Below are 27,520 nucleotides of genomic sequence, written 5' to 3'. Positions count from 1 at the left end.
TAAGTGACTTCCTTACTTTAGATCAAAGAACATGCTAGAAAAATCCCTGGGCCTTAAACACGAACCGTGACTACTGAATTTTTACCTAGCTGGGAAGCCAGTCCTAAACAAGAGATCAGTAATATCTTACATATTTGCCCCTGGAATCTAGCAGCCGCTGGCAACAGTTTTACCATCCACAGAACCACTTGGGGTTGGAGGCTAAGAAGAGAAATACCTCCATATGTTCCCACTCTTGTGAAGATGGGTGTTTTTTGGTCGAATGTGTTTGTGAGAAGAACAGTCCTCCAGAAATTAAGATCCAGAAACAGGAGAAAGGTCATAGCATCAAGCTCTCCTGACACCATAAACAAAAAAGCTTGGTAGATAGCATAGCTCTGCCTTCCCTCCTTGGTTAGCCTAGACCCTGGTATTATAATAGTTGGAGGGGTCTCCATAGTCATTGACGGTCCAGTGGTCAGCCCTGACTTAAGGGTGAACAAATGTGGTCAAAGTCCTATATTGGGAATCCTGCCTGCTTTTAGGGTAACTCTAGAACCCCAGTGCTACTGAATTTGAACCAACACATAGAGAGTGGGGTAGGATGGTGCTACCTAACTAGACCCAGAAATCCAATAGGCATGATCACCAATGGAGCTTTTGAGAAAATTTCCAGCAACGCTTTAGGAGATTGATACTAGCCTATGAGTTGGAGGTGGTCCAACTCCTTTAAGTAAAATACAGCTGTACTACATTTTACCTTCTGATCCCAAATGACCACTCCCCAACCCCAGCCACTGCCACGCTTCCCTCAGAAGCCATGTAGCAAAATATACAGAGATGGCAAATATTTTTCTCAAGGAAATACATGATGAGGAGGAGAAGATTTTATTCACCAAAAATCCTCTTAGAAATATATGATGAGAAAGAGATTTTATTCACCAAAAGTCCCCTTAGAAAGGGAGAGCTGTCTTTGTTAGAAAAATTCTTTGAAAAACACTAATTCAGAAAGATGTATGCACCCAATGTTCATAGCAGCATTATTTACTATAGCCAAGATATGGAAGCAACCCAAGAGTCCACCAACAGATGAACGGATAAAGAAGATGTGGCATATGTATGCAATGGAATATCACCCAGCCATAAAAGAATGAAATTTTGCCATTTGTGACAACATGGATGGACCTAGAGTGTACAAATACTGTATGCTTTCATTTATATGTGGAATCTAAAAAATAAAACAAATGAACAATTATAACAAAACAGAAACAGACTCACAGACACAGAGAACAAACTAGTCATTACCAGAGGCGGCAGTGATAGGAAGAGGGGCACAACAGATGAAGGGGATAAGAGGTACAAACTATTAGGTGTAAAATAAGTAAGTTACAAGGATATAATATATAGCATAGGGAATACAGTCAATATTTTATAATAACTGTGTATGGAGTATAATCTATAAAAATATCAAATTATTATGCTATACACCTGAAACTAATATTGTAAGTCAACTGTACTTCAATAATAAAAAAAAATTCTTTGATAATTGGGAGTAGCAACTGACACCTGAGGGATACAGATTTTGGTGGATTAGTTGCAGGTGACCAGATGGTTTTATTGGTTGCTCCACAGAAGGAGGAGGAAGAGGAGAGAGGAAAGATAAGAGGTGGGATGAAAACAGCAGATGTAAACTCTCTGCTAGGCCAGTCACTGGGGGCCAGGAACAGGCTTTAACAAGCATTAAAGCTCAATGTGGGGGCTTCCCTGGTGGTGCAGTGGTTAAGAATCCGCCTGCCAATGCAGGTTCGAGCCCTGGTCTGGGAAGACCCCATATTCCATGGGGCAACTAAGCCTGTGTGCCACAACTACTGAGCCCACATGCCACAACTACTGAAGCCCGTGCACCTAGAGCCCGTGCTCCTCAACAAGAGAAGCCACCACAATGAGAAGCCTGCCCACCACAATGAAGAGTAGCCGCTGCTCCCTGAAACTAGAGAAAGCCCGCACACAGCAAGGAAGACCCAACATAGCCAAAAATAAATAAATTTTTAAAAACTCGATGGGAAAAATATTTGCAAATAATATGACTGAGAAGGGGTTAATATCCTAAATATATAAACAGCTCATACTACTCAATATCAAAAAAACAAAAAAAATCAACAAATGGGCAGAAGATCTGAATAGACAGTTTTCTGAAGAAGACATACATATGGCTAATAATGACATGTAAAGATGCTCAACATCACTGATTATTAGAAAAATGCAAATCAAAGCAACAATGAGATATCACTTCACACCTGTCAGAATGGCTATCATCAAAAAGTCTACAAATAATAAATGCTGGAAAGGATGTAGAGAAAAGGGAACCCTCCTACACTGTTGGTGGGAATGTAAATTGGTTCAACCACTATGGGAAGCAGTATGGAGGCTCCTCAAAAGACTAAAAAAAGAGAATTAGCATAGGATTCAGCAATTCCACTCCTGGGTATATATCTGGAGAAAACCATAATTCAAAAAGATACATGCACCCCAATGTTCACTGCAGCACTATTTACAATAGCCAAGACATGGAAACAACCTAAATGTCCATCAACAGAGGAGCGGATAAAGAAGATGTGGTATATATATACAATGGAATATTACTCAGCCATAAAAAAAGAATGAAATAATGCTCTTTGCAGCAACATGGATGGACCAAGAGATTGCCATATTGAGTGAAGTAAGTCAGACAGAGAAAGACAAACATCATATGATATTTATATGTGGAATCTTAAAAAAATGGTACAAATGAATTTATTTACAAAAAAGAAATAGAGTTACAGATGTAGAAAACAAACTTATGGTTACCGGGGGGGGAAGGGGGGAATAAATTGGGAAATTGGAATTGACATATACACCCTACTATATTTAAAATAGAAAAAAAGCTTAGAGACAGATTCTTGCGGGATACAGAATTTCAGTTTTTAAAAGAAATAAAGAAGGTACTTGGTATTTTTATTTTTTTATATAAAAGCAAAAGAAGAAGAATTGTGTATAATCAAATATCTTCTTTAAAAATGCAATTTCTAGGGCTTCCCTGGTGGCGCAGTGGTTGAGAGTCCGCCTGCCGATGCAGGGGACGCGGGTTCGTGCCCCGGTCCGGGAGGATCCCACATGCCGTGGAGCGGCTGGGCCCGTGGGCCATGGCCGCTGAGCCTGCGCGTCCGGAGCCTGTGCTCTGCTGCGGGAGAGGCCACAACAGTGAGAGGCCCACGTACCACAAAAATTAAAAAAAAAAAAAAAAAAATGCAATTTCTGGCTTTTTCTTAGAGAACACAAATTTAAAGTGAAATAATTTTAAAAGTCAAATACAAAATTAAGAAAACCTACCAAAGTTTTGTATAAATATTCAGGCATGCATTCATTCATTAATAAATATCTGCTGTGCATCTGTTACATGCCTGGTACTGCTTTGGACTCTGAGGATGCAAAGGTGACCAAGACAGATCATGTCCTTGACTGCATAAATTTTGTAGCACTTAATGATTTAAAATTTCTGAGAAGAACTATAAAGGCAAATAAAACCAGCACCTGAACTAACTGCAAGGCAAGTTCAAAAAAAAAAAGAAAAGCTTTGAGAATTGACTAGACTTACCCTTAAAAGTCCAAGATAGTGACTGAGATACAAGCTTGGTCATGGCATACACATCAAAGTCAAGGAGACAGGCACAAGAATCAAATTTATGACAGGAGGACAATTGGGTTGCAAAAATGTCTCCAAACAAATATTCACCATGCTATCCAGTTAAGGTTCTGAAAACTCTGGGTAATACATTCTACCTACAGGAAAAACAAGGTTCAAATTCAAGGTTTTCAAATAGTTAATTAAAAGGAGGCAAGAGAGTAACCACAAGAGAACAGAGAGAGAGGAAGGGATTGAAATTAAGATTGAGATTCTGTCTGTCATTGGATAAAAACAAGCAGCCATCACCAAAAAGTGTACAAACAGTAAATGCTGGAGAAAGTGTGGAGAAAAGGAAACCTTCCTACACTGTTGGTGGGAATATAAATTTGTACAGCCACTACGGAGAACAGTATGGAGGTTCCTTAAAAAACTAAAAATAGAACTACCATATGATCCACCAATCCCACTCCTGGGCATATATCCAGAGAAAACCATACTTCGAAAAGATACATATACCCCAATGATCATAGCCGCACTATTTACAATAGCCAAGACATGGAAGCAACCCGTGTCATGAAAAGATAAATGAATAAAGAAGATGTGGCATATATATATATGATATATACATACACACACACACATATATATATACACACACATATGTACACACGATGGAATACTAATCAGCCATAAAAAAAGAATAAAATTCCACCATTTGCAGCAACATGGATGGACCTAGAGAATACTATGCTTACTGAAATAAGTCAGACAGAGAAAGACAAATACTGTATGAAGTCACTTATATGTGGAATCTAGGAAATAATACAAATGAACATATATGCAAAACAGAAATAGACTCACAGATATAGAAAACAAACTAGTGGTTACAAAAGGGGAGAGGAAGAAGGGAGGGGCAAACTAGGGGTATAGGATTAAGAGATACAAACTATTATGTATAAACAAGAATATATGTATAGAACAAGGAATTCTAGACATTATTTTGTAATAACTTTTAATGGAGTATAATCTGTAAAAATACTGAATCACCACACTATATACCTGAAACTAATATAATATTGTAAATCAACTCTACTTAAATTTAAAAAAATAAAACTCAGTTTCAAAATTTCTGTCTTTAAAATATTCCAAAAGGCATGATAGATAATGAAAATGTGAACTCCTTTCAAATGCAATTATGTTGAATGCGTTTGGTACTGGTTGACTTGGTCTCAAGGTCTCACATACTTTCAGTTGAAGCCCCATCCCATAGTGACTCCTAAATCTTCAGTAAAGTATTTAGACACACACACACACACACACACACACACACACACACACACACACAACTATGAGTGAATGTTTTTCTAGAACTTGATGAATAAGTTCTATATTCAATGGTTTGCTAAAAAGGAGATAGCCCTAAAGGTTAAGGACTACAGAGGACAGACACACACTAGGAGCAAGTTGTGAGAACTCATAGGTATCATGAAGACTGTCACATGCCACAGAATTAGATTTTCACCCAAGTTAACCAGATATTCAAGGAGGAGGAAGCCCCCAGATGACAGCATGGCTATTCTAATTTTGCCTCCTCCATTTCATTATCCACATAACTCCTGAGTTAGTTTTCTAAGACACAAATCTAAGCATGCCCTACCTATGATCAAGATTCTTCGATAATTTCCCATTGCCTACTGGATTAAAAAGAAAAAGAAGAAGAGGGGCTTCCCTGGTGGCGCAGTGGTTGAGAATCCACCTGTCAATACAGGGGACATGGGTTTAATCCCTGGTCCGGGAAGATCCCACATGCCGCGGAGCAACTAAGCCCGTGCGCCACAACTACTGAGCCCGTGCTCTAGAGCCCATGACCCACAACTACTGAGCCCACGCGCCACAACTACTGAAGCCCGCGCGCCTAGGGCCTGTGCTCCGCAATGAGAAGCCACCGCAATGAGAAGCCCACACACTGCAATGAAGAGTAGCCCCCGCTCGCCACAACTAGAGAAAGCCCGCGCGCAGCAGCGAAGACCCAACGCAGCCAAAAATAAATAAATAAAATAAATAAATTTATAACAACAACAAAAAAGAAGAAGATAAAAACCTTTGCAAAGCATTTAAGGCCTTTCCCAGCTTCTTGCAAAGTGCCTGGTGAGCAGTGAGTTCTCTAAACATGGAGCATGAGCGTGGTTCCCTCTTTCTATCAGGCCTCAACTCAAAAAATCACAGAACTTCTGGGCTTCCCAGATATGGCGCAGTGGTTGAGAGTCCGCCTGCCGATGCAGGGGACGAGGGTCATGCCCCGGTCCGGGAAGATCCCACATGACGCGGAGCGGCTGGGCCCGTGAGCCATGGCCCTTGAGCCTGCACGTCCGGAGCCTGTGCTCTGCAACGGGAGAGGCCACAACAGTGAGAGGCCTGCGTACCGCAAAAAAAAAAAAAAAAAAATCACAGAACTTCTCAGAAAGGTCACCACTGGCCATCTACTAGAATGCCAACAAGCCCTCTCCCTCAAATTTTCATAGCCCTCTTCTATATTTATTTTCTTTCCTCAGTTCTTTCAATATCTAACATATTATATATTTTACTTATTTAACTTATTGTCTGTAACCCTCAGTAGGCATGTATAAAACATCAACTATAAACATAATCTCTAGGTAGACAGGGATTTTTGACTTTTTAATTTGTCCACTACTATCTCCATTACCTAGAACCGGGCTTGCAACACAGCAAGTGCTTCATAAAATATATGTAGGATGGATGGGTACATGGATCATTAAAACCTCAACCCAAAAACCAGTTCCACCTGAAGCCTCCAGGAAGATTTAGATATTCCTGCTTCTCTCTCCTTCCCTGTACATAACTTCTCTTATCATATTGTACTTCTTTGTATGTTGAGCTGAAAACTTCATTGAAAGCAAGGGCCTCACTTTCATTTGTATGTACTTAGAAGTGACTCCTTTGTGCTTGGTACATGATATGTCATTGAATAAATGAATGATTGATTATATCCTTATTTTAAAGATGAGGAAAATAAGGTTTAAAAAGGTTAAATAACTTTTAAGGACACACTAGTAAGTTGCAGAGGTAAGATACTAACCCAAATGTATGCCAAGCCATTCCTTTATTTTTCCTTGCCACTACTACCATATGTCCCTACAATGTTCTATCCTGTCCCACATTTTCTATTATTTATATTGTACCTATTACTAAGTCCCTGTTCAAATCAAATCCCACCTATTCAATGAAATCTTCCAGATGACTCTTTTTTTTGGGGGGGGGGGGTACGCGGGCCTCTCACCGCTGCGGCCTCTCCCGTTGCAGAGCACAGGCTCCGGACGCGCAGGCCCAGCGGCCACGGCTCACGGGCCCAGCCGCTCCGCGGCATGCGGGATCCTCCCGGACCGGGGCACGAACCCGTGACCCCTGCCTCGACAGGCGGATTCTCAACCACTGCGCCACCAGGGAAGCCCCCAGATGACTCTTATTCACAGTAATTTCTTTTGTTTTACCAGAAAGTTCCTGAGATAGCTCTCAGAGTAAATGGGGGAGGTTATAAGGTAAGGTTTGTGGCCTTGGAGAACAGTTTATCCACTTGTGTTCCTCACTCCATATTCAGGCTCTTTGTGCAAAGGCCTACCTGTTTTGTAGGTAATGCACCCTCCATTTGTCCCCAACCTCAGGTAACAGTCTCTCATGATCTGCATATCTCTCCTAAGTACTTATGTGGCTGGTGATGGATGCAATTGTTTCCTTGGTTTGACTGAGCTGAGCTTCCAAGAGAAGCTGCAGAATGAAGCAACTCTGAATAATCCCCATCCCCACCCTGGGATTAGCACTCAGGATACATACAGCTTTTCCCCTCCTCTCTCCGTCTCTGTTCCTGTTGAAAAAGAGGGTTTCAACCTTTCCCAAATGTGACTCTTCCAAGGCTGTTTCATGAGAAGCAAAAGTTTATTTCCTATTAGCCATTTCCTCGTGTTATCACATGGAAAATAGAGACTTTTCATTGGCCCAACTTGTCCCTTTTTAAATAGAGGCGCATATACCAACATCAGAAATACAATTTTTGTTGTCAATGGTCCTTGAAAAGTAATGTAAAAAGATACTTACAATTGAAAAAATATGCTTGTTACTTGTTCTCAATTTCTCATCTCAAGCTGAGACATGTACACTCAGAACCTGCAAAAACCACAATAAATTCTTCTCTAATGTCTTCTGTACTTAAAATCTTCAGTACCTACCCAAGCAACTTATTCAGTAATAATGTGCCACCCTAGTTTGTAACTGCACTAAACATTTAACCCTTAATCGTGTCTACATAAAATGTTGAGATATCCACAATCTGAGAAGCAGTAGTGAATTAAAAGTGCAGGACTACCTGTGTTCAGATCCCACCTCCATTATTTATCAGCTGTGCGAAGTTAAGTTCCTTAACGTCTCATTTTCCTCATTTTAAAATGGTATCCTATCACTTCATAAAGTTGTTATATTTAATTTGAAAATAGTAATTAATAAACGATAGCTATATGGGAGTTCATTATGCACCGGGCACCCATTATTTATCAGCTGTGCGAAGTTAAGTTCCTTAACGTCTCAGTCTCATTTTCCTCATTTTAAAATGGTATCCTATCACTTCATAAAGTTGTTATATTTAATTTGAAAATAGTAATTAATAAACGATAGCTATATGGGAGTTCATTATGCACCGGGCACCCATTATTTATCAGCTGTGCGAAGTTAAGTTCCTTAACGTCTCAGTCTCATTTTCCTCATTTTAAAATGGTATCCTATCACTTCATAAAGTTGTTATATTTAATTTGAAAATAGTAATTAATAAATGATAGCTATATGGGAGTTCATTATGCACCGGGCACTATGTTGAGCACTTTACATCCATTTCATCTAACTGTCAGAGAAATCTGAAGAAACTCAGAAGCTGAGCACAGGGCTTTTTACATTGTAGACAACTAAAATATACTGAAGGAATGAAGCTCAAAGAAACTAAGAAGGTCCGGGGCTATCAGGATATTGGTAGAGCTGTGAGTGGAGCCCAGGTATGCCTGACCGCAAAGCCCATGTCCCTGACCCCTGCGCTATATTCTGACAACGTCCAGAGTGCCCAGGACAGCGCTGGCACAGAAAGGCCCTGATACATGGCGTTTTGTTTACCATGGGCCCTCTGACATTAGAGAGGACTAGAAGAGTGGTCTCTGAACGCGGGCTCACCAGTTTCCAGCAGGGCCTTGAGCCCACTGGTCAGGGCTACGTGGTTTTCCTAGGCGAGGACTGAGGTGAGATGGAAAATGCACCCTTCTTCTCTCCTCTATTCTCTTCCCCCCACAATTGCAGGGTCGGGTGAGCGGCCGGGGGATGCACTTCGGGAGCCCGTTTTTCCTCTGAGACTCTCAGGCTAGCCGAAGCAACTGCGGCCCTGCGTTGGAGGGAGCCTGTTTCCAGTCGGACCGCGTCCGGCGGCGCTCCCGAGCTCCGCGCCTGCGCACTCAGCCCGTCGCCGCGCCGGCCCTGAGGACGTGTGCACGCTGCTTTCGCGGCTCCTGGGCCTTGAGATGCGCGGCTCGCGGGCCCGTGCCAGCTCCAGGTGCGTGAGGAGGATTTCAAGAACCCAGGTGTGAGGTGGAGCGAACCCCCCCCCTCCCCGGGAAAGGTCGGGCCTGCCTCGGTCCCTCCAAGGTGCCCGGGGACCCAGAACGGGGGCTCCACGACCTCATCTCCTTTGCTTTTCCCACTTCCCCGCCTCCTGACTGCAGCTCATGGGGAATGGGAATCTCTGAGAGGAATTGCAGAAAACGATACTTTCCCCTGCAGTGGGTCGTATCACATGTGGCATTCTTCCCCCTCTCTGTGGCCAAAGCAGTTTTCACCCTTACCTTTCCTTCCCTGGTTTGGGATTTTTCAGTCTCTGGACTGGCTCGACTCCTAGGTGCTTACTGGTTGTGGGCAATTAGGGCGAGGGCCAGTTGTCAGGGTCTGTGTCCTGTGCAATCCCAATGAGAGGAAGAGGTGAGGGTTCAAGGTCAAGAGATGGGGCCGGGGGAAGTGGGGCAGAAGAAGCTACAGAGAGGGAAAGGATGTGATAAATGTCGCCAGAGGTCATTCTGTAACTGAAAGTTCTGTAACTTTCTCTCAGTTCTTGTGTTTCTTGTTCATTACTTTTGTGATATCCTCACCTCGTTTTAATGGTGTTCGTGAAGACTGGAAAACCAGCAGGCTTTTTGCCTTGAAGTATCGTTGGAATTTTTTGAGATGGGTTTTCACAGTTTTACAACGGAGTGTATCTTGCTGTTGTCAGGATAATCTTGGGGTTGACCCGTTGAGATTTACCATCTTTTATTTTCACTTTAACATAGGAAAAATTACACGCTATTGGATTTGTTTTTGAAATATTACCGACAAAAAAAGTCATTTGAGAACACAGAGAAATCAGAAGTGGGATTTGAAGTTCTATCAAATTACTGTGCATATGCTTAAGTACTCATGGGAATGCATTTGGAGCTTGGGGATCCCTTAGCTGTCACTTATAAATAGCAGATGAGATCACTGCCTGCCTCCAGTGATTCTAACAATATAGGGCTTCCAGTAAGTGCTTTCCCACATGGTGTGGGCGCAACTGACAATAGTATCCGGTCTTAGTGCTAGTGTTAGTTGATAAGCCATAGTTTCTTTTTGGCACAGTAACTATAGGTAGTCAATTCCTGTTATAATCGGAAATGGTTGTCGTGTGTGGTTCTAGTGTGGGATTTTTTTCAATTGTTCCAAAGAAACTATTAAAGGAAAGAAGAAATACACAATAGGAGCTGAGGAGCCTGGCTGCAGGCCAGAATCCTGTGTGTGATCTTTCAGGCCCGACCATAGACAATTGCGTGGCTTTGCCTGGCTGGCCTCTTCGGGGGAAGCTGCTCTTGCCACACCAAACTTGTGCATGGCCAGTGCACTGCAGTTTTCTGGAGGGAGTTGCAGTCAGGGACTCACCCCTTCCCTCCCACTAGCCATGCTCATACTGTATTGCATTCCCGGCTCAGGTACTTCGATTCTGAGGGCCTTGGCCGAGGTACTTCCCAGGTGCCTCCACCAATACCTCCTTATTGCAGAGAGGGAAGGTGGAGGGGGCAGCCTTGACTGAAGTGCTTTTCTCCATTTTGACTCAGGACCATTCCACTTGTAGCTCTTCCTTCCTCCTCCCCTGGCCCACAGGTCCATAAAGAGGCAGAAACCTTTTGTTCCAGCCTCCTTTGCAGAGAGATGATTGTGTGCATTGCATCCACCTAACCCTCACCTAGTGTTGTTCCATTTAATCGACCACTGGGGAACCAGTACTTTTTTAGCCTCTTGCTTGCACTGTTGCAGTACGTGAATAAAGACTTGATTATTATTTGCAGTTTGGCTCACTGTCCTAATTGACACCTCAACACCTGATTTTGCCTGACGAGAATTAAACAAGTTGCCAGGTTCTTGGGAATTCACTTAATTTTAATCCTCATAACTGCTGCTGTGTTAGCATTTTAGTGATTGGAGGACATTCACCTGTAATTTCTCTAACTGTTGTGAAAGTGCATAGTAATAGCATCAACAGCTGATTGTTGCTAATGTGGATATCTGGGTTATATGGTGTATTTTATAAATTAATATAGTGGCTTGCAGTCAGATTATTTTATTTATTTGTGTGGCATATTACCTTTGGCCTCTAATTAGATTTTTCTGGTAAATATTTTGAGGTTATATGGGTCAGTTGAAGAAAATTAATAATCCTTAGTAATCCTGTCTCATCCTATGGGCCCCAATCTTACTTAATAGATTACTTGGCCACTTTGAATAAAGTGATTGATTTGTTGTAGGTTCCTCTGTCTAGTGTGTAAAGAGATATGCCAGAAACAGGTTTCACAGTTTTTTACCTCTTCCTATAGAAGTTTCACAAAACAATATTTATCCTTACCATATGTTATGCAATCTGATATTTTCTACTCTGTTAAACAAAAATGCTGATCATGACCCACTAAAGTGATTGCGCAATCCACTAATGGGTAGTGACATGCAGTTTGAAAAGCAGTATGATAAAACAACTAGAACATAATTTGCTCAATAAATGAATTTTTTTTTCTGTTTTAAAATCAGATTCCTGAAGAGAACCACAGTGGGTGTGTTTGTGATTTTGTGTTTAAGGTGTCTTCTAGGAGAAAATAGATAATAGCACACAGCATATATGTTGGATATTCACTAAATCATCTGACAAAAGAACGCTGAGTTTCTGGTAGATTTATCAACTCTCTGACCTCAACTAGAAGATACAACATTAGAATGAGAGAGCTGGAACAGCTTTTTTAAATCTCTGGCTTCCTTATTTAAGGAAAATGCAGTTGAAGAAGAAGGATGAGAAGAAAATTGGCTTTTCAGTCAGGAGAAGATAGGGTATAGAATGGTTGTGAAAGTTCCTGGTAAGCTTTTGCATGTGTCCTACAGAGGTATATTAGGGAAAGTATTTTTATCTTTATATTAACTGAGACCAAAATGACCTTTTTATTCTACTGCCTGAAAAGTAAACTACACTCAGACTTTCAATTACTTAGCCATAGATAAGTATATAAGTAGCCAGTGTGTCAACCTTATTGCCTCTGTACTTGTCTTTTAGGACTTCTACAACAAAGTGGAAAGGAGAAATAAAAAGAACTGTACGTTTAGTTTGTTTATCTCTCTTTTAGAAACCCTAAAAATGATATTAAGTGGATAAGGATAAAGTTTTAAATTTGATTAGTGTTGAGCTAAATAATACCTTACATATATACATTGCTTCAGTTTTCCAACACATTTAGGTGCATTATCTCCATTGATTCTCAAAACAACTCAATGTGGTAGGCAGGCCAGGAGGCATTTTCCCTGATTTAGAGATGAGGAATCTATATTTCCTTCTTCTTGCCACCAAGTTCATATGATAGCAAATCCAGGACTAGAATCCAGGTGTTCTGGGACATTTTCTCCCAGTAGTTATCTTTGTTGGTCCAAAGAAGTAACTGAGAGTAAATATAGCTAATGATGTGGCTAAGAATTTTGATAACTAAAACATTCCATTCTCAGATCATGTCCAAGGTATGCTATAATTGAATGCAGATATGTCTTATTTTTAGTATTATATTTTATTTCTTACACTCTTTATCTTTCTAGCCCAATTTTTGAAAAATGACAAATCTACTTAATAGTGGATGAAAATTGGAATTAAAAGATCTATTTAATGTTAAGAAATTCAACTCAGTCCCCTTTTAATGTATCATCTCAATTAATTAGAAATATAGCTTAAATTATATACATTTTAAAGTATTTCTTTTAAAGACTCCTCATTTCTCTGTATGAGGAAAATTAGTTTAATGATTCTAAAGTATCTAAAATGGTATTAACTTACTTTTAAACACAGGGAATGTTGAGGTTCCTTATTGCCTTTAATACCTTTAGCCAAAGAACAGCTTAAATTATTTCTTTTCATATGAATAAGTAATTTTTAATTAATACATTTTTATTTTTAATTTTTAGACATCTGTGGAGTGTAAGAACACTATGGAGCTCATCAGAGTATATCACTGAAGAATATGATGGCTGAAAACAATTTTAAAATGCTAAAGATTCAACAGTGTGTAGTAGCCAACAAACTACCTAGAAACAGGCCATATATTTGCAATATTTGCTTCAAGCATTTTGAAACACCCTCAAAATTAGCTAGGCATTATCTCATTCATACTGGTCAAAAGCCATTTGAATGTGATGTGTGTCATAAAACCTTTAGACAACTAGTTCATCTGGAAAGACATCAACTAACTCATAATCTGCCTTTTAAATGTAGTATTTGTCCACGCCACTTTAAGAATCTGAAGACATTCGTGAAGCACCAACAGCTTCACAATGAAACTTACCAGAATGATGTTAAACAGGTCAGAAGACTTCTGGAGGCCAAGCAAGAAAAGCCAGTGTATGGAATGTATCATGCTCTTACCACAGAGGAGAGATGGGCATTACACCCGTGCTCCAAGTCTGATCCTACACACAGCCCTACAAAGAAAAAAAAGAATATTCATGCGTGTACAATCTGTGGCAAGCTGTTCCCATCACAGTCAAAACTTGATAGGCATGTACTTATTCATACTGGTCAGAGGCCTTTTAAATGTGTCCTGTGCAGTAAATCTTTTCGACAGTCAACTCACTTAAAAATCCACCAACTCACACATTCAGAGGAAAGACCTTTTCAATGTTGTTTTTGTCAAAAAGGATTTAAGATTCAAAGCAAACTTCTGAAGCATAAACAAATCCATGCCAGGAATAAGACTTTTCAGACTCTTTCATTAAAGGTGAAGAGTCCAGAATCAGGCCCCCTGCCTAATAAATTAAACGCAAAGCAGGATAGTTTTGAAAATGGTGATTTACGTGAATCTGAGGAGAATAATCAACTTGATGTCCACTCTATTTATATTGTCCCTTTTCAGTGTCCAGAGTGTGAAGAATGTTTTGAATCAGAGCAGATTCTCAATGGACACAAGTGTTTTCCTGCCAGAAGTGGCAAAATTCCAAGCAGGCTCAAAAGAAGCTACAACTATAAAGCCATTGTTAAAAAAATCTTGGCTAAGCTTAAACGTGCTGGGGGTAAAAAATTAGATAATTTTCGATCTGAGAAAAAAGTATTTAAAAACAGTTTCTTGAAAAATTGTGATCTTATTTCTGGTGAGCAGAGCCCTGAACAAACCCACAGAACATTTATGGGTTCTCTTGGCAAGCATGGAACGTATAAGACAGTTGGCAATAAAAAGAAGAAAACGTTGACTTTGCCATTTTCTTGGCAAAAGCACTTCCAGAGCCAAAATATGGGAAAAAACGTAAAAGGTATTCTTACACCAGAGAACATGTTAACTATGGATAATTCTGTGAATAATAAAGATGTATCTATCTATGGTTCATCAGGTGAGGAATTCTTTGAAAACTGTGAAGTGCTTCAGTGTGGTTTTTCAGTTACAAATGAAAACATCTATACTGGACATAAGATGTGTCCTTGTGACAAATGTGAGAAAGTGTTTCCTTCTGTATCTAAACTACAAAGACACTATTTAATTCATACTGGACAGAGGCCTTTTGGCTGTAATGTTTGTGGAAAATCTTTTAGACAGTCAGCTCACTTGAAAAGACATAAATTAACTCATATTGATAAGATTCCATATAGAAAATCTCTTTGCCAAGTAGAATTGGAAAATTTGAACAAACTTTTCATTCATCAAGGTGATAATGTTAACTATAGTGCTTCTCAACAATGTCAGACTCTTGGTTTTCAAAAATACGAGGTCTCAGAGTCAGATCAAACATCAGAAATAAAAGTTAAGGCAGAATCAGAGGATTTCATTCTTGGTACCCCCTATAGGAACAGGCAGCCCTGTCTCTCTAGTGCACTTCTGGAATCAGAGCAGAGCCATCATAGTCATTGTTTTAGTTATTCAGGGCGTACTGAGAGGAACGATGGCCTTCTTTACCAATGCAGTGTTTGTTCTAAAAGTTTTAGATCCCCATCTAAACTGGAAAGACACTATCTAATTCATGCAGGGCAGAAGCCATTCGAATGCTCAGTTTGTGGCAAAACATTCAGACAGGCTCCTCACTGGAAGAGACATCAACTTACTCACTTTAAGGAATGACCACAAGAGAAAATGGTTGTCTTAAATTCAGTTATGTAATTGACAGACCCACTAACACGTGTGGTCTTTCTGGTGACCTTGCTCTTTACCCTGTATCATATATAATGTATTTTTATCAAAAGGCCTTCATTAGATTGAATGATTTCATAGGCAGTTGCTTGTCTGCATAGTCAGAGGTAAGATACATAGAAATGTAATACATTTTAGGAACAGCCAAGTTAATTTTTAGGGGGAAGAACATGATTTGATGCCATAAAGCAAGTATTTGTTTTATTTTAACATATACTTTGGCTGTACTGAAAATGTAAATCCATGATGTGGTACAAATAATTCAGCCTGATTTTGAAAGGAATTATTCCTTAAGACACGCCATCTCCTTTTATATATGCTCAAAAGACTGTGAGGCAAAAATTGGGTTTTGGCCACTACAGATAGCCCCACTATATTATTTCATGTATTTTACACCTATGGTTCAAATTCCATTGCAGAATTTTTTCTTATAAGCTGAAAAATATAAAGGCAATAAAAGTGAAAGTGGATGAGAAAATAATAGCATTATTTTCATTGTTCTTTTCCAAGCTGTTTATTCTTAGGACTCTGGTAGCTTCCTCTCCTATCCTATAGGTGATGTGAATTGTTTTTTTTTTGCCCAGCCTGCTGTTATCTTTACCCCCAAAATGTAAAAGTAGGAGAGAGGCTAGGATGCACCTCTATACATTTACCATGTTTACTTATCAGGAAATGTTCAAGTGCCATAATCTTTTTGATGATAAGTATGCAGTGTCATCTTTTCAGAGGAATGAATGCAATTCATCTACATGCTTATTAATGATTGATAGCAGCAGTTGTAGACTTAAGACTCACCTGTAGATGTGCATCTCCATAAGACTTACATTTACCTTAGCAAAACTTTCTTTTAATACCTCTTTGAGTGGTCCTATGACTAAACTAAATATTCTATTAAGTTTGATCAAACGGCAGTGACTAGGTCTAGTTCTAGTTTTTATTCCTGTTTTTTGGAAGATTCGAATGCTGAAGAATGTTATTTTGATCATTAGTAAATTGTTATATTAATTAGTAAGGTAATCCCATATAGGAATAAGATGCTTATGGAATTGAGAGTATCATTCTAAACAGTACTGTCATGATTTGGGGAATATTTAATCAAACTGTAAAAGGCTTGTAATCACACATTGTCCTTCACATTTGCCATTTTTAATAAAATCTTTAAGAATGACATTTCCTAGCAATAAGAGAAAATAACCATTATCTTTCTAAGGTGAAAAGAACAGGTGGGTATTTATCCTAGCACTCTCAGATATATGTAGTGACAAGCCCTCTACTGAGAATGGATAAAGGAACAATTTTACATTGTACTGTAATAATTGTCTTTGTGGTGGGGGGGAGAAGTCGGTCTGCTTCTTTTACAAGTGAATTTTGAGACACTTGGGTTTAATTCATAGAGATTAAGCTTAACAGTACAGATAAAAGCCCAACGATGTACAAATGTGCAGGAGAATCATGTGTTTTAAAGAATAATTTCTCTTATGTTTCCTTGAGATGTGTTCCTCCAGTGCAAGCAAGGTGATGTTTTATAGAATTTGCTTTACACAGAACTTTTTAAGAACACATCCATTATATAAAAGCAAGGGATAACTAGTTCATGTTTTCCAAGAATAAAGGTTCAAGGGTTTTTTTCTTTAATATGTCTGAAATTATATATTTGGGAATTTTCCTAAGCTATTTATGTAATTTTATTTGAAGTAAATGTCTCACATACTCCTTTCCCAACCCTAACGGGAGAATCCTAACAGTGTTGTGCTTGTATGATTATTAGACTTTATTTGCCTAAGTGATACTACTATACATTTTCTTTTGGCCCATGCCTTTTTAAGCTGTTTCATATTGAAAGTTGGAATATTGTAAAAATTTTGTGGAAGAGGTACTGTAGTGCTATTTGAAGTACCTATAACAAAATACTTATTTACTTTTATTATCACTACAAGCTGTGGAAACTTTATAGGAATGAAAATAAACTGTATACATCCATGATAAACTGTATACATCCATGATAAGTTTAAACATTAGATGTTAAATGATGACTTGCTGCATGCTAGAACTGTTATTATTGTTGAATCAATTGCTTTGGTTTTCTGAAAAAAATAAACTTTTAAATATCTGTAAAGAAAATTAGAAGAATTTTTGTTTGGGCAATTCCAGGCTGTAGCATGATTATTTACTGAAGTGGTTTGACTGAGTTAGTGAAATTATTGTTTCTTGTTTTGTACTGCAGTAGGGCCTATTAGGACAAAATGTGTGTTGAAGGAAAGTAGATGGTGATTCTTGAAAAATTCAAATTTTAGAATATTTTTAAAATAAAGTTTCAAATTACACAGTTTGAACTTTTTTAAAAGGGAAAATCACATAATACAGGAACAAGGTACTGATTGCCAAACACTTTCCTGGGCCCACTCCAGTCTACCTTCTACCTTCTGAGCTTTCTACATGGATAGTTAATCGTTTACTTCCTTGTTCATGTTAAGTTTCTTTAATAGCTCCTTATAGCCTACAAATGGATATGTTAACTCCATTGCATGTCACGTGATCTATCTGCTTATCCATTTATCTTCCTCTTTGGCCTCCCTCTCCAGATTTGTACTAAAGAAACATAAAATTAATTCCTCCAATACATATTCTTGTTATTCCCGCTTCCATCTTATCTATGTAGTATTAATTTAAATTAGATACAAACTCTCATACTGTATTCAAAGAAGAGATTTAGTTGAGCCAGGTTCTATTGTTTTTAGTCCATGATTTTGGAAGAAAACTAAAGTGTTTAATTTGCAGAAAACAGATTTCAATTTAAGTTATGTGAGATAACCAATGAGAATTAGAGACATTTTTAAGGGATAGCACCAGTGTTTGAAGTCTGCATATCTTACAAGAATCCTTTGTTAGAAGTGAATTGTCAAGGGCTGTTTCATGCAGAATATCTGCTCTTTAGAAGCAGTGAAAGGAAACATTTAATTCCTTTCTTGTTGAGATTTCTCCTATTGCCACAGTTAGAAGGGCTTAGAATTTCAGGGCTAACTGCTAGAATTCTATTAGCACTATTCTATTAGAGAACAAAATGCTATTAGAGGAAAAAAGATAACTGAAAAAAGTGGTACAATGGTGTTATTAAACAATATGGAACATGTAATACTTTGCATCTATACCGGCTAACTTGTATTCATTCTTTGAAGTTTGAGCTTAAACACTGCTTCCTCTGGAAGCCTTTTTGATTTACCCTAGCACTCTATTCCCTGTGCTCCCACTGCTTTTTGTTCATAACTCTATTAATTGCCACTGTTGACTAGTGGTTTTCAAACTTTAGTGTGCACTAGAAGCATCTAGAGGGCTTGTTAAAAGCGTAGATTGCTGAGCTACAGCTTCAGAGTTTCTGATTCAATATTTGGAGTTGGGCCTGAAAATTTGCAGTTATACAGGTTAGCTGTTATTGCTGTATCGAAACTATGCTTTGAGAACCATTGAGATAAACTATATGTTTCTGGAAAAGCAAGAGAATGCATGATTTAATGTTTTATACATAAAGTATAAAGCAATATCTGTAATGTTTTTACATCCTCAAATATATACTGAATGTATAAAGGAAGAAATGAATGGAGTCATTATTACAAACTCTTACCTTCTCTGTAAATCTATAATTTCATTTAGAGCCTTTCATTCATTCTTGGAATGAGTTTGCCTTCTAAGATGTTGAGATCAAAGCCAATCCAAAACTTTCTAAACTTCCCTCCTCTTCACTCAAAAATGTCTATCTTTACTCCTTACTTTTCTCACGTATCTCAGAATAATAATGTTCTTCCACTTTTCGGAAGCTAGCTTTTCCTTGCTGTCTTCCTCCTGGGAGCTTCATCATTAGTCCCTTCTTTTTTCTGGTGTTTTTAGTTTTTCCCTCTCATTGGTTTCTTAAAGAAGATTTCATATGTTCCTTATTCAGTTATGATGGTTTTGGCTGCAAGTAGCAGAATGCCTGACTCAAACTGCTTCTTGGAATGGGGACCTCATTGGCTTATACGACTTGAAGTCCAGCAACTAGATAAACCCTAGGGTTGTTAAATCATATAGTTGCCTCTGGTTTCTTCCATCTGCTCTGCCTTTCACAATGACAAGGTTATTTTCCTTATGGTTTTAGGATGCTTTGTTTGCAATTAGGGCTGCATGCTTCCTTCATGGGGGGAGGGTGGGACAGTGAGTGAATGGGAGACCCAGAAACTCCCCCAAGAGCAAAGATAAGTTTCCTAGAAGTCTACAGTGAACATTACCTCTCTTACCTGACAGAATTGCTTCACAGCCACATTCCTAAACCAACCACTGACAAAGGAGATAGAATTATGTGGAGCTGGACCTGGACCTCGGTCTACTTCCTTCAAGCACAAGGTTGCCTGAAGATAATACAAATACTGGTCAAATTTGAAGTTACATTTGGAAAGAAGGGAGGAATGGATAGGCAATCAAAATTTCCACTGCACCATCTTAAAAAGAGATAGCAGTTGGGCCAAATAACTTTAGTTTTACCTATTATTTTGGCTACTGTTATATTTTACTCTGCCTTTTAGGGTCAGAGATACTGAAAATTCGTTACACCTACTTCCCCCATTGCCTTTTCATTCATTAGCTTCTTAGCCCTTTTTTACCTAGTGTTTTCCTCACCACCTCTTGGGAGCTGTTCTATCAAAGTTCATTGTAGTAGGCATTGTTAGTTGCAACCACATCTTCTCTCTTTCACTGTATATCAGCCAGGTATTCTGGGTAGGGCTGATCTCAACTGCAGCTCCAGCAATGGTCATGATCAGTCTAACTCTATCAGAATATTCATCATGACTTAAAGGGATGGGTAACCCAAGTCTAAGCCAGTCAATGCTCAGTGCTACCTTAGCCAGAGTAATTGGCCTGGAAGAACCGACCTAACTTGATCTGATCAGAGTGAAACCTTGTACTTATTTCAGTGATTGAGGAAGAAGAAGTGAGTGTGGAGAAATTTTCTCCGTTTAGGTACCATGAAGAATGCTAGTCTGGGGTTGAAGTCAAAACACAAAGCAGGGCTTCCCTGGTGGCGCAGTGGTTGAGGGTCCGCCTGCCAATGCAGGGGACACGGGTTCGTGCCCCAGTCCGGGAAGATCCCACGTGCCGCAGAGCCACTGTGCCCGTGAGCCATGGCCGCTGAGCCTGCGCATACGGAGCCCGCGCATACAGAGCCTGTGCTCCGCAACGGAGGAGGCCACAACAGTGAGAGGTCCGCGTACCAAAAACCACAAAACAGAGTAGGGTGGGAGGAGTAGGGGGTGCAGTGCCAAAAGAATGGAGCTGGAAGCCTGATCAACTGCTTGAAGCCTAATTTATCTCTAGACTTTATTTATACCTATAGATTTCCTTTACTTTAAAATCAATTTGAATTAAATTTTCTTTTTCTTACTACAACAAACTGATAATGGTCACCAATGGCCTCCTAATTTCCAAACCCATGGACTTTTTGAAGTTCTTGCCCTTTTAGATTTCTTTGAAGCGTTTGACACTATTGACAATCTTGTGTTTTGAAACTCTTCTTTCTTGATTACCCAGTTTCTTTGCTTTCTCCCTTCCTTACTTACAAAACTCATTACGGAAAGTTTGTAAAATAAAAGTTATAAAATGAACATATTATAATTTTAGGATGTCCAAAACCATCATTCAAAAACTTGGCTAAGAGAAATGATATGAAGAGAAGAGAGAGCAGGAAAAAGAGAAAGGAAGAGTTTGAGAGAGAGAGAAGGAGAAAGATTATGATACTGCATTTTTCCAGAACTCTACTAGGTATTATAAATTAGAACCTTTCACATAATTAGATCCACATATGATCTGGAGCTTATTGGCTTAATATCCTCTTGGCCACAAAACCATATGGTAAATTACAAATTTAATAAATGTTAATTGGCAAATAAATTGCTCATCACTGCCTCCTGCTACCTCAGACTGTGTCGTTATATATTGGAACTAGCTTTTCCTTTTAAAATCTACTTCCTTCTGTCTTCTCTGCTGGTACAGGGTTCCACTATTCTTTCAACTGCGTAAGATGAATTTCTCTTTACTCTGTTTTTTCAGTGTCTTCCACGCTTATTCCTTCCTCTTCAATTTTACTGCCAGAACCCAAATTTAGGCCATGTTACTTTCGCTTTAGATTTGCAATAGTCTCCCAACTGGTATTCCCATCCCCACTTTACCTATTCCAACCCATCTAACAAACTACTGAAAAGTCATCTTCCAAAAGTAGATTTCCAATCAGTGGTTTCCCATTGCCTTCCACAATAAATACAGTCTCCTTTCTCTAGCTTTTAAGGTTTTGACATGTTAAGCCTGATGGCTCACTCCCAACATTCTCCCAGTATGACCTGCTTTCATGGCTTTATCTGTGCTATGACTGTACTAGAAATATTGTCCCTGTTGTTTCTGATTATCAAAATCTTATCTACCTTTCAAGATTCATCATAAAAGCTCTTCAGAAAATCATATTTTACCTCTTGTTGTATAGACTCCATTTGTAAATAAAGTGTAATTAGATACTTTATGTATTCAAAATCTGTTGCATTTAAAATTAGGATCATGCAAATCTTCATCTTTAGCTCTATAAATAAACTTTATACAACAGAAAGTAGAAGGTGAAAAGGATTCCACATTTAATTTCTATATCTACAGACACTTTTTTGTTTTTTCCTTCACAACTGTTTATTTTCAAACGGGCTATAGATGTTACAAAATTCAAATGTTTCAAAAGGGTGTAAAATGTAAAATAAGACTTACCTTGCTCCTGTTTTCCCCTCCCCGAGTTCCTCTTCCCTAGAGGCAACCATGTTACCAGTTTCTTGCCTGTGTTCATCCAGGGAAAGTTTACTAGAGGTACATGTTTAATTTATATATGGATATGGGAGCAGTAGAGGTATGCATTCAAACTCAGTAATAAGAAAACATGCAATTCAATTTTAAAATGGGCAAACGATTTGAATAGAGGCTTCCACAAAGAAGATATATGGATGGCAAATAAGCGCATGAACAGACATTCAACATCATTAGTCATTAGGGAAATAAAAATTAAAGCTACAGTGAGGTATACCACATAACTATTAAAATGGCTAAAATTAAAAAGACTGACCATATCAAGTGTGGGTGAGAAGGAAGAGGAACTGGAACTCTCATATACTACTGGTGTGAATATAAAATGGTACAACTCCTTTGGAAATTTAAATAGGGTGAAGTTAATAACCACATTCACCTCTTAAAAATTTAAACATACACATACCATTTGATCCAGCTATTCCTCTCCTAGGTAATTACTTAAGAGAAAGGGAAACACATGTCTACATTAAGACATATATACACGAATGCTCTTAGCAGCATTATTTGTAGTAGTCAAAAACTGGAAACAATTCAATGTTCATCCATAGATGAGCAGATTAACAAACTGTGGTATGTCCATCAAATAGAATACTACACAACAATAAAAAGGCACCAACAATTAATACATGCATCAACATGGATGAATCTCAAAATCACAAAAGGGACTAGGAAAATTTTAGAGACATTGGATATGCTTATTATTATGACTTTGGTGATGGTTTCACATATGTATGACTATTTTTTAAAAATCAAATTTTACACCCTAAATATGTGCAGTTCATTATATTCTAATTTATATTTCCATGCATCTGTTAAAAAAACAGTTAAAATTAAGCCTCGCATTCCTTGTTTAGTTTTTGTTTTCACTAATACTTTTTATAGGGTTGAAAGAAACTCCAAGTCTCCCTCTACCTACCCGACCCTACCACAAGAAAACCTTAACCAACACCATCTACCTGGTCACTGAGACATCAATCCCGTCTCCCTGGGTGTTTTCTCTCAGCTTCCCGCTCGGGGGCAGGAGCGGGGGAGGTCGAAGCCCTTGCCTCTCTAGCTCAGAGCCAGCGCTTGCATGCACTTCCGGCCTCGTTCTGTTCCGCTTCTCGAAGAATGTACAAGCTGCGGTACGCGTTCTCCGTGGTCTGTAAGCGTTGAGGGTATTCTGCTCCGCGGGTTTTTGCATCTCGGAGTTAGGCAGCTGCAGTCGCTTCTCAGGGGGAAGTGTATCGGGTTCACCGCTGCTCGGAGCGGTCCTTTTTTTTTTCCACTGGAGCGGAAGGAGAGTGCTGCCATGACGGCCCCTGCTCAGCCCAAGAAAATCGTGGCCCCTACGGTGTCTCAGATCAACGCGGAGTTCGTGACCCAGGTGCGCTTGGGCGAGTCTGGTGTGTGTGAAGGGTGAGGACGTTGAAGCCCCGAGGCCAGGAGGTGGGATTTTTCTTGGGAACGGGAGCACCGAGGAGGCATTCGTTTGTCAATTCATACACTCAAGTCTTTTTACTAAAGAGTACGTGCTGTGTGCCAGCAACTGTACTAGCTGTTGGGGAGACCGTGGTGAAAGAGGCTCTTCCCCGAGGAGTTCATGTTCCAGGGGAGACAGACACATGAAAAGAAAGCTATTATGCGAGCTTTGCTCTGTTAGAGTTCGTCGCAGGAGCGATAGATTCACAGAGGGAGCACCCCAGTCACCTGAGACTGGCAAGAAGGTTTCATATCAGAGGTGATACTGAACTGAGGGTCGAAGGAGGGATAGGCTTATTCTTAGACTTAGCGTAACCTAGATCTTTGAAAGGAATGGTGAGAATCTGACAAGACACCTGCTCCAAATACATGCATCTACGAAGAGAGCAATCCCGTGGTCAGAGAGCGTTCATTTAAAACCTGTTTATTGTGTTGCATGGTGAACAGCGGTTGGCTTTGAATAGGGAAACATAGCCCTGTAGCGCTGAGCAACTTTCCGAATCCTTATTTGTTACTTTAGGTGTTGGATAAGAGTGCAAGTAGCTCTATGCAGAACTTATTGCTCACTTGCTTCTTTCTTCTCTGTGCCCTGTTTCAGCAGATTTGCCAAGGCAGAAGCATAAGAGTCATTTTGAATCCTTTCTTAAAGAGTTCTAATTGCCCTTAGGATTATGACTGGAATCATTCACCTTGTTTTGTGATCTGGTCCATGCTTATATCCAGTTTCCTCTCTTTTTTTCTCCTTTTCTAACAGTGTTTAGCCATACTGAACTGCATTTATTTGTGCCATGCAATCTTTCACCTCCTGGCACCTCCTTTCAACTTTGTTCCCTCTACTTCATTTTTTTCCCTACCTTTTCTTATATGGTTAATTCATTGTCATCCATCTACATTAATTTGGAGAGGTTTTTCTGGACAAGTTAAGACTAGAACTCCCTTTTCCCATATGCTTGAATTTTTGTGGTAAAAGTTATTAGTTTCCTCCCCTCAGGGATCTTACATTTTAGAGGGATGAGTGAGACAAATGAACAGTGTAGTTTCAGACAGTGATTATTGCTATCAGGAAAATGAAACGGCATTGTGGCAGTCTGGGTGGGGTTTATGAAGAGCAGTCAGGAGAGTCCTGACTAAGACCCGAATGAGCTGATACCTGAATGCCAAAGCTAAGACCTGAATGCAAAAAAGGAGCCAGTCTGGGGAAGAGCAGGGAAACAGTCCAGGGAGTAGCAAGTGGAAATGCCTTATGGTGTGTATGTAAAGAAGCCGGAAGAGCGAACTTAAGAAGTAAGAGGGAGGATGGTATGAGATGAGGACAGAGTATGTAGGGATCCTACCATTTCCCTGCCCCTCCTCCTCCATTATTTCAGAGCACCTGGCACACCTGACCAGAGAAGGGGCTTTTTAATTATTTTTGAATGAGTGAGATGTAGAGGTTAAAATTTAGTTTTAAGAAGATCAGATATCTGAACTCTGTGATCTCACTTTTTTTAATGATGGTTAGCATTTTTTTAGCAATAACGTATTTTTAAATTAAGGTATGTACATTTTTTTAAGACAATGCTATTGCCACTTAATAGACCACAGTATAGTGTAAATTATAACTTTTATATGTACTGCGAAACCAAAAAATTCATGTGACTTGCTTTATTGAGGTAGTCGCTTTATTGTGGTGGTCTGGAACCTAACCTGCAATATCTCTGAGGTATCCCTGTATATGTATTTAAATTGACATTTTTCAGGTAAAACCTGCTTTGCTGAAATATAACATACTTACTCTTTTATTCTTGGTAATAACCCACTGATAAACAAAACCTAAAAAACAGTTGTAGTTTAGGTGTGCCTGAGTGTGTACTAATCACTTAAAGATTATTGTTTTGCAAATCAACATTCCTGAGGATTTTGAATCTGTTTTTTAGTACTGGCTCACCTGTTAACTAATTGTAGTCTTGGGCAGCTCATTTAATCTTTCTAGACCTGGGTTTCGTTAGCTCTATGCTGAAGATGTTTGACTGTGGTTATTAACTTCACCCTATTGTTTCCGTAGGAGTAGTTTAAAAAGTATGTTTTGTTTTTTTAAAATCATAGTGGCAGGGTGCCATGCAGGGCATTACTGGCATTCAGTGGATTGGGCCCAAAGATGCTAACTGGTCTGCAAACCCATATAGTCCCCTTAATAGGTAAATTACTCTATCACCTCACCCTGTGCCAGTAGTGCCCTGTTAAGAAACAGCTCGTCACTGAATGATCTCAGTCTGTTAGTGGTATGAATCTATGACTTACTGTTTATACTGTTTACTTTTGCAGTTAGCATGTAAATACTGGGCTCCCCATATCAAGAAAAAATCACCTTTTGATATAAAGGTAAGTATTTTTGGTTTACAACATCCCTTTTGAATAGGTATGCTCTTTGTATCTTTTTCAAGAGCTAATTCTACAGAAGCTCTTCATAATTATTTAAAAGTTAAAATGAATGGTTTTCTAAACTAATAATTACTCATAATAGAAAACTTGGAAAATACAGAAGCTACACATAAGAAAATAAAAATAACTACCCAGAGATAACCTCTACTATCATTTGTTTTATTTCCTTTAAGCTTTTTAAAAAATGTGTGTGGATTTTCCTGTTTATAGATTCTTAGATTGTTCTGATTTATAATTAGGTGATCATGTAATGAATATCTTTGTAAATACACATCAGTTTTCCTACAGTTTTTTTGACAGTTCATCTAGGATAAAATCTATTGTTTTCTCTTTTATTTTTAGGTTGATGAACTGAAAGATCTGTTATAATGGTGGAAGAGGTGGGAGTTGTTTAGAGAATTAGATGACTGAAGGCCAGTCATATTCAATTAGGGAAGTAACTTAGGATTCAGGTGACACAATTTAGAATAAACGAAAGGCACTTAGGATTCAGGTGACACAATTTAGAATAAACAAAAGGCAGAATTCCTAATGGAGGATTAATTCTCTTTGACATAGGTTCTTAAAGAGAGGTCTTATAGAGCTAACATACACATGCCATTTAACAAGTAGTGAAGACTCGCTTTAAGTTTGCCATTGTAAATTAAATTGTGATACTCTGGGCACTCTTATTAAAACTGAACTTAATCCCAAATTTCTCACATTATTTGAGCTTAAATGTTTTATGTATAAATATATTTTTGTTTTGCCAGCAATCCCATTTTATTCATCAGGAGGATATTCATAAACTTGACATACGTTAATTACTCTTAATTATCAGCCAGTTTGCTTTATCTTACTATATGCTGTTTGTGTATGTTTGTGCTTGTATATGTTGGGTCTGGGGGTTCCTAGGGTCACTTTTCATTAATAACAAAAATATCTTTATGACACTACTAGATTGAGTTGAACTTAATTAGATCAAGGTTTTTAGAGATTAAATTTATATTCAGATCATTTTAGTTAACACTAGATGAAGCTATGTATAAGTTGGTATTTAAAGAAGATTATACCCTTCAGTTTATTATTTAATTTGGATTTTGATAAACAGAAAAGCAATGACAGAAAATTTCATACAAATTCAAGACTTGCTTGCCTCATTGTCTTCCTCCCTTTACCACCCACAAACATTTATTTGAGAAGTATACTTTGAGCAGTTAAAAGACATAGTTGCCATAAAATAGTATTATATTATACCATGTTAAAATACTTCATAATTTTAGAGTAAGGTGTTTTTTTTTTTAACTACTCTTGTCACTAGCACTACTATTACTTCTGCTACTGATAACTATTATTAAAGGCTTACCATGTGCCAGGACCTGTACTGAATTCTTTACATGTGTTGTCT

The 27,520-nt window shown here is 38.7% G+C and overlaps 2 protein-coding genes and 1 long non-coding RNA gene across 8 annotated transcripts in view; 2 read left to right on the top strand and 1 right to left on the bottom strand.

The window, feature by feature from the left end:
• Positions 1-9,107, bottom strand: part of LOC131752209 (uncharacterized) — a 155,409-nt gene extending 146,302 nt beyond the window's left edge. For 2 of the 3 annotated variants that reach the window (XR_010839641.1, XR_010839640.1), the window contains exons 1-2: positions 8,870-9,107; positions 7,754-7,822 (exon numbers count right to left, since the gene is read on the bottom strand). This is a non-coding gene — a long non-coding RNA (uncharacterized lncRNA). Of the gene's footprint in view, positions 1-4,645; positions 6,027-7,753; positions 7,823-8,869 lie in introns of those variants that run through there. The other variant, XR_010839642.1, reaches the window with a different exon arrangement.
• A 1-nt stretch (position 9,108) lies between these two features.
• Positions 9,109-18,971, top strand: ZNF770 (zinc finger protein 770). 2 transcript variants are annotated; one of them, XM_059057144.2, is made up of 2 exons: positions 9,109-9,242; positions 13,181-18,971. In XM_059057144.2, exon 2 carries the CDS (start codon positions 13,237-13,239, stop codon positions 15,316-15,318), a length of 2,082 nt encoding a protein of 693 aa, XP_058913127.1. In that variant the 5' UTR covers positions 9,109-9,242; positions 13,181-13,236; the 3' UTR covers positions 15,319-18,971. The 2 variants fall into 2 exon arrangements, with proteins under 2 accessions (XP_058913127.1, XP_058913130.1); XM_059057147.2 differs by having other exon boundaries at positions 9,109-9,270.
• A 4,358-nt stretch (positions 18,972-23,329) lies between these two features.
• The window catches only part of AQR (aquarius intron-binding spliceosomal factor), a 107,943-nt gene continuing 103,752 nt past the window's right edge, over positions 23,330-27,520 (top strand). For all 3 annotated transcript variants that reach the window (XR_010839639.1, XM_059056463.2, XM_059056462.2), the window contains exons 1-2: positions 23,330-23,617; positions 26,017-26,073. Coding sequence is in view for 2 of the 3 variants with exons in the window: in XM_059056463.2 (XP_058912446.1) it covers positions 23,543-23,617; positions 26,017-26,073 (132 nt within the window). In the remaining variant the exon portion in view is untranslated. The remainder of the gene's footprint in view (positions 23,618-26,016; positions 26,074-27,520) is intronic.

The sequence above is a fragment of the Kogia breviceps genome, chromosome 3 (genome assembly GCF_026419965.1).
Source record: "Kogia breviceps isolate mKogBre1 chromosome 3, mKogBre1 haplotype 1, whole genome shotgun sequence".
NCBI classification, from domain to species: Eukaryota; Metazoa; Chordata; class Mammalia; order Artiodactyla; family Physeteridae; genus Kogia; species Kogia breviceps.
Note: the sequence above shows the minus strand (reverse complement) of the source record. Positions and strands in the feature narration are given on the sequence as shown.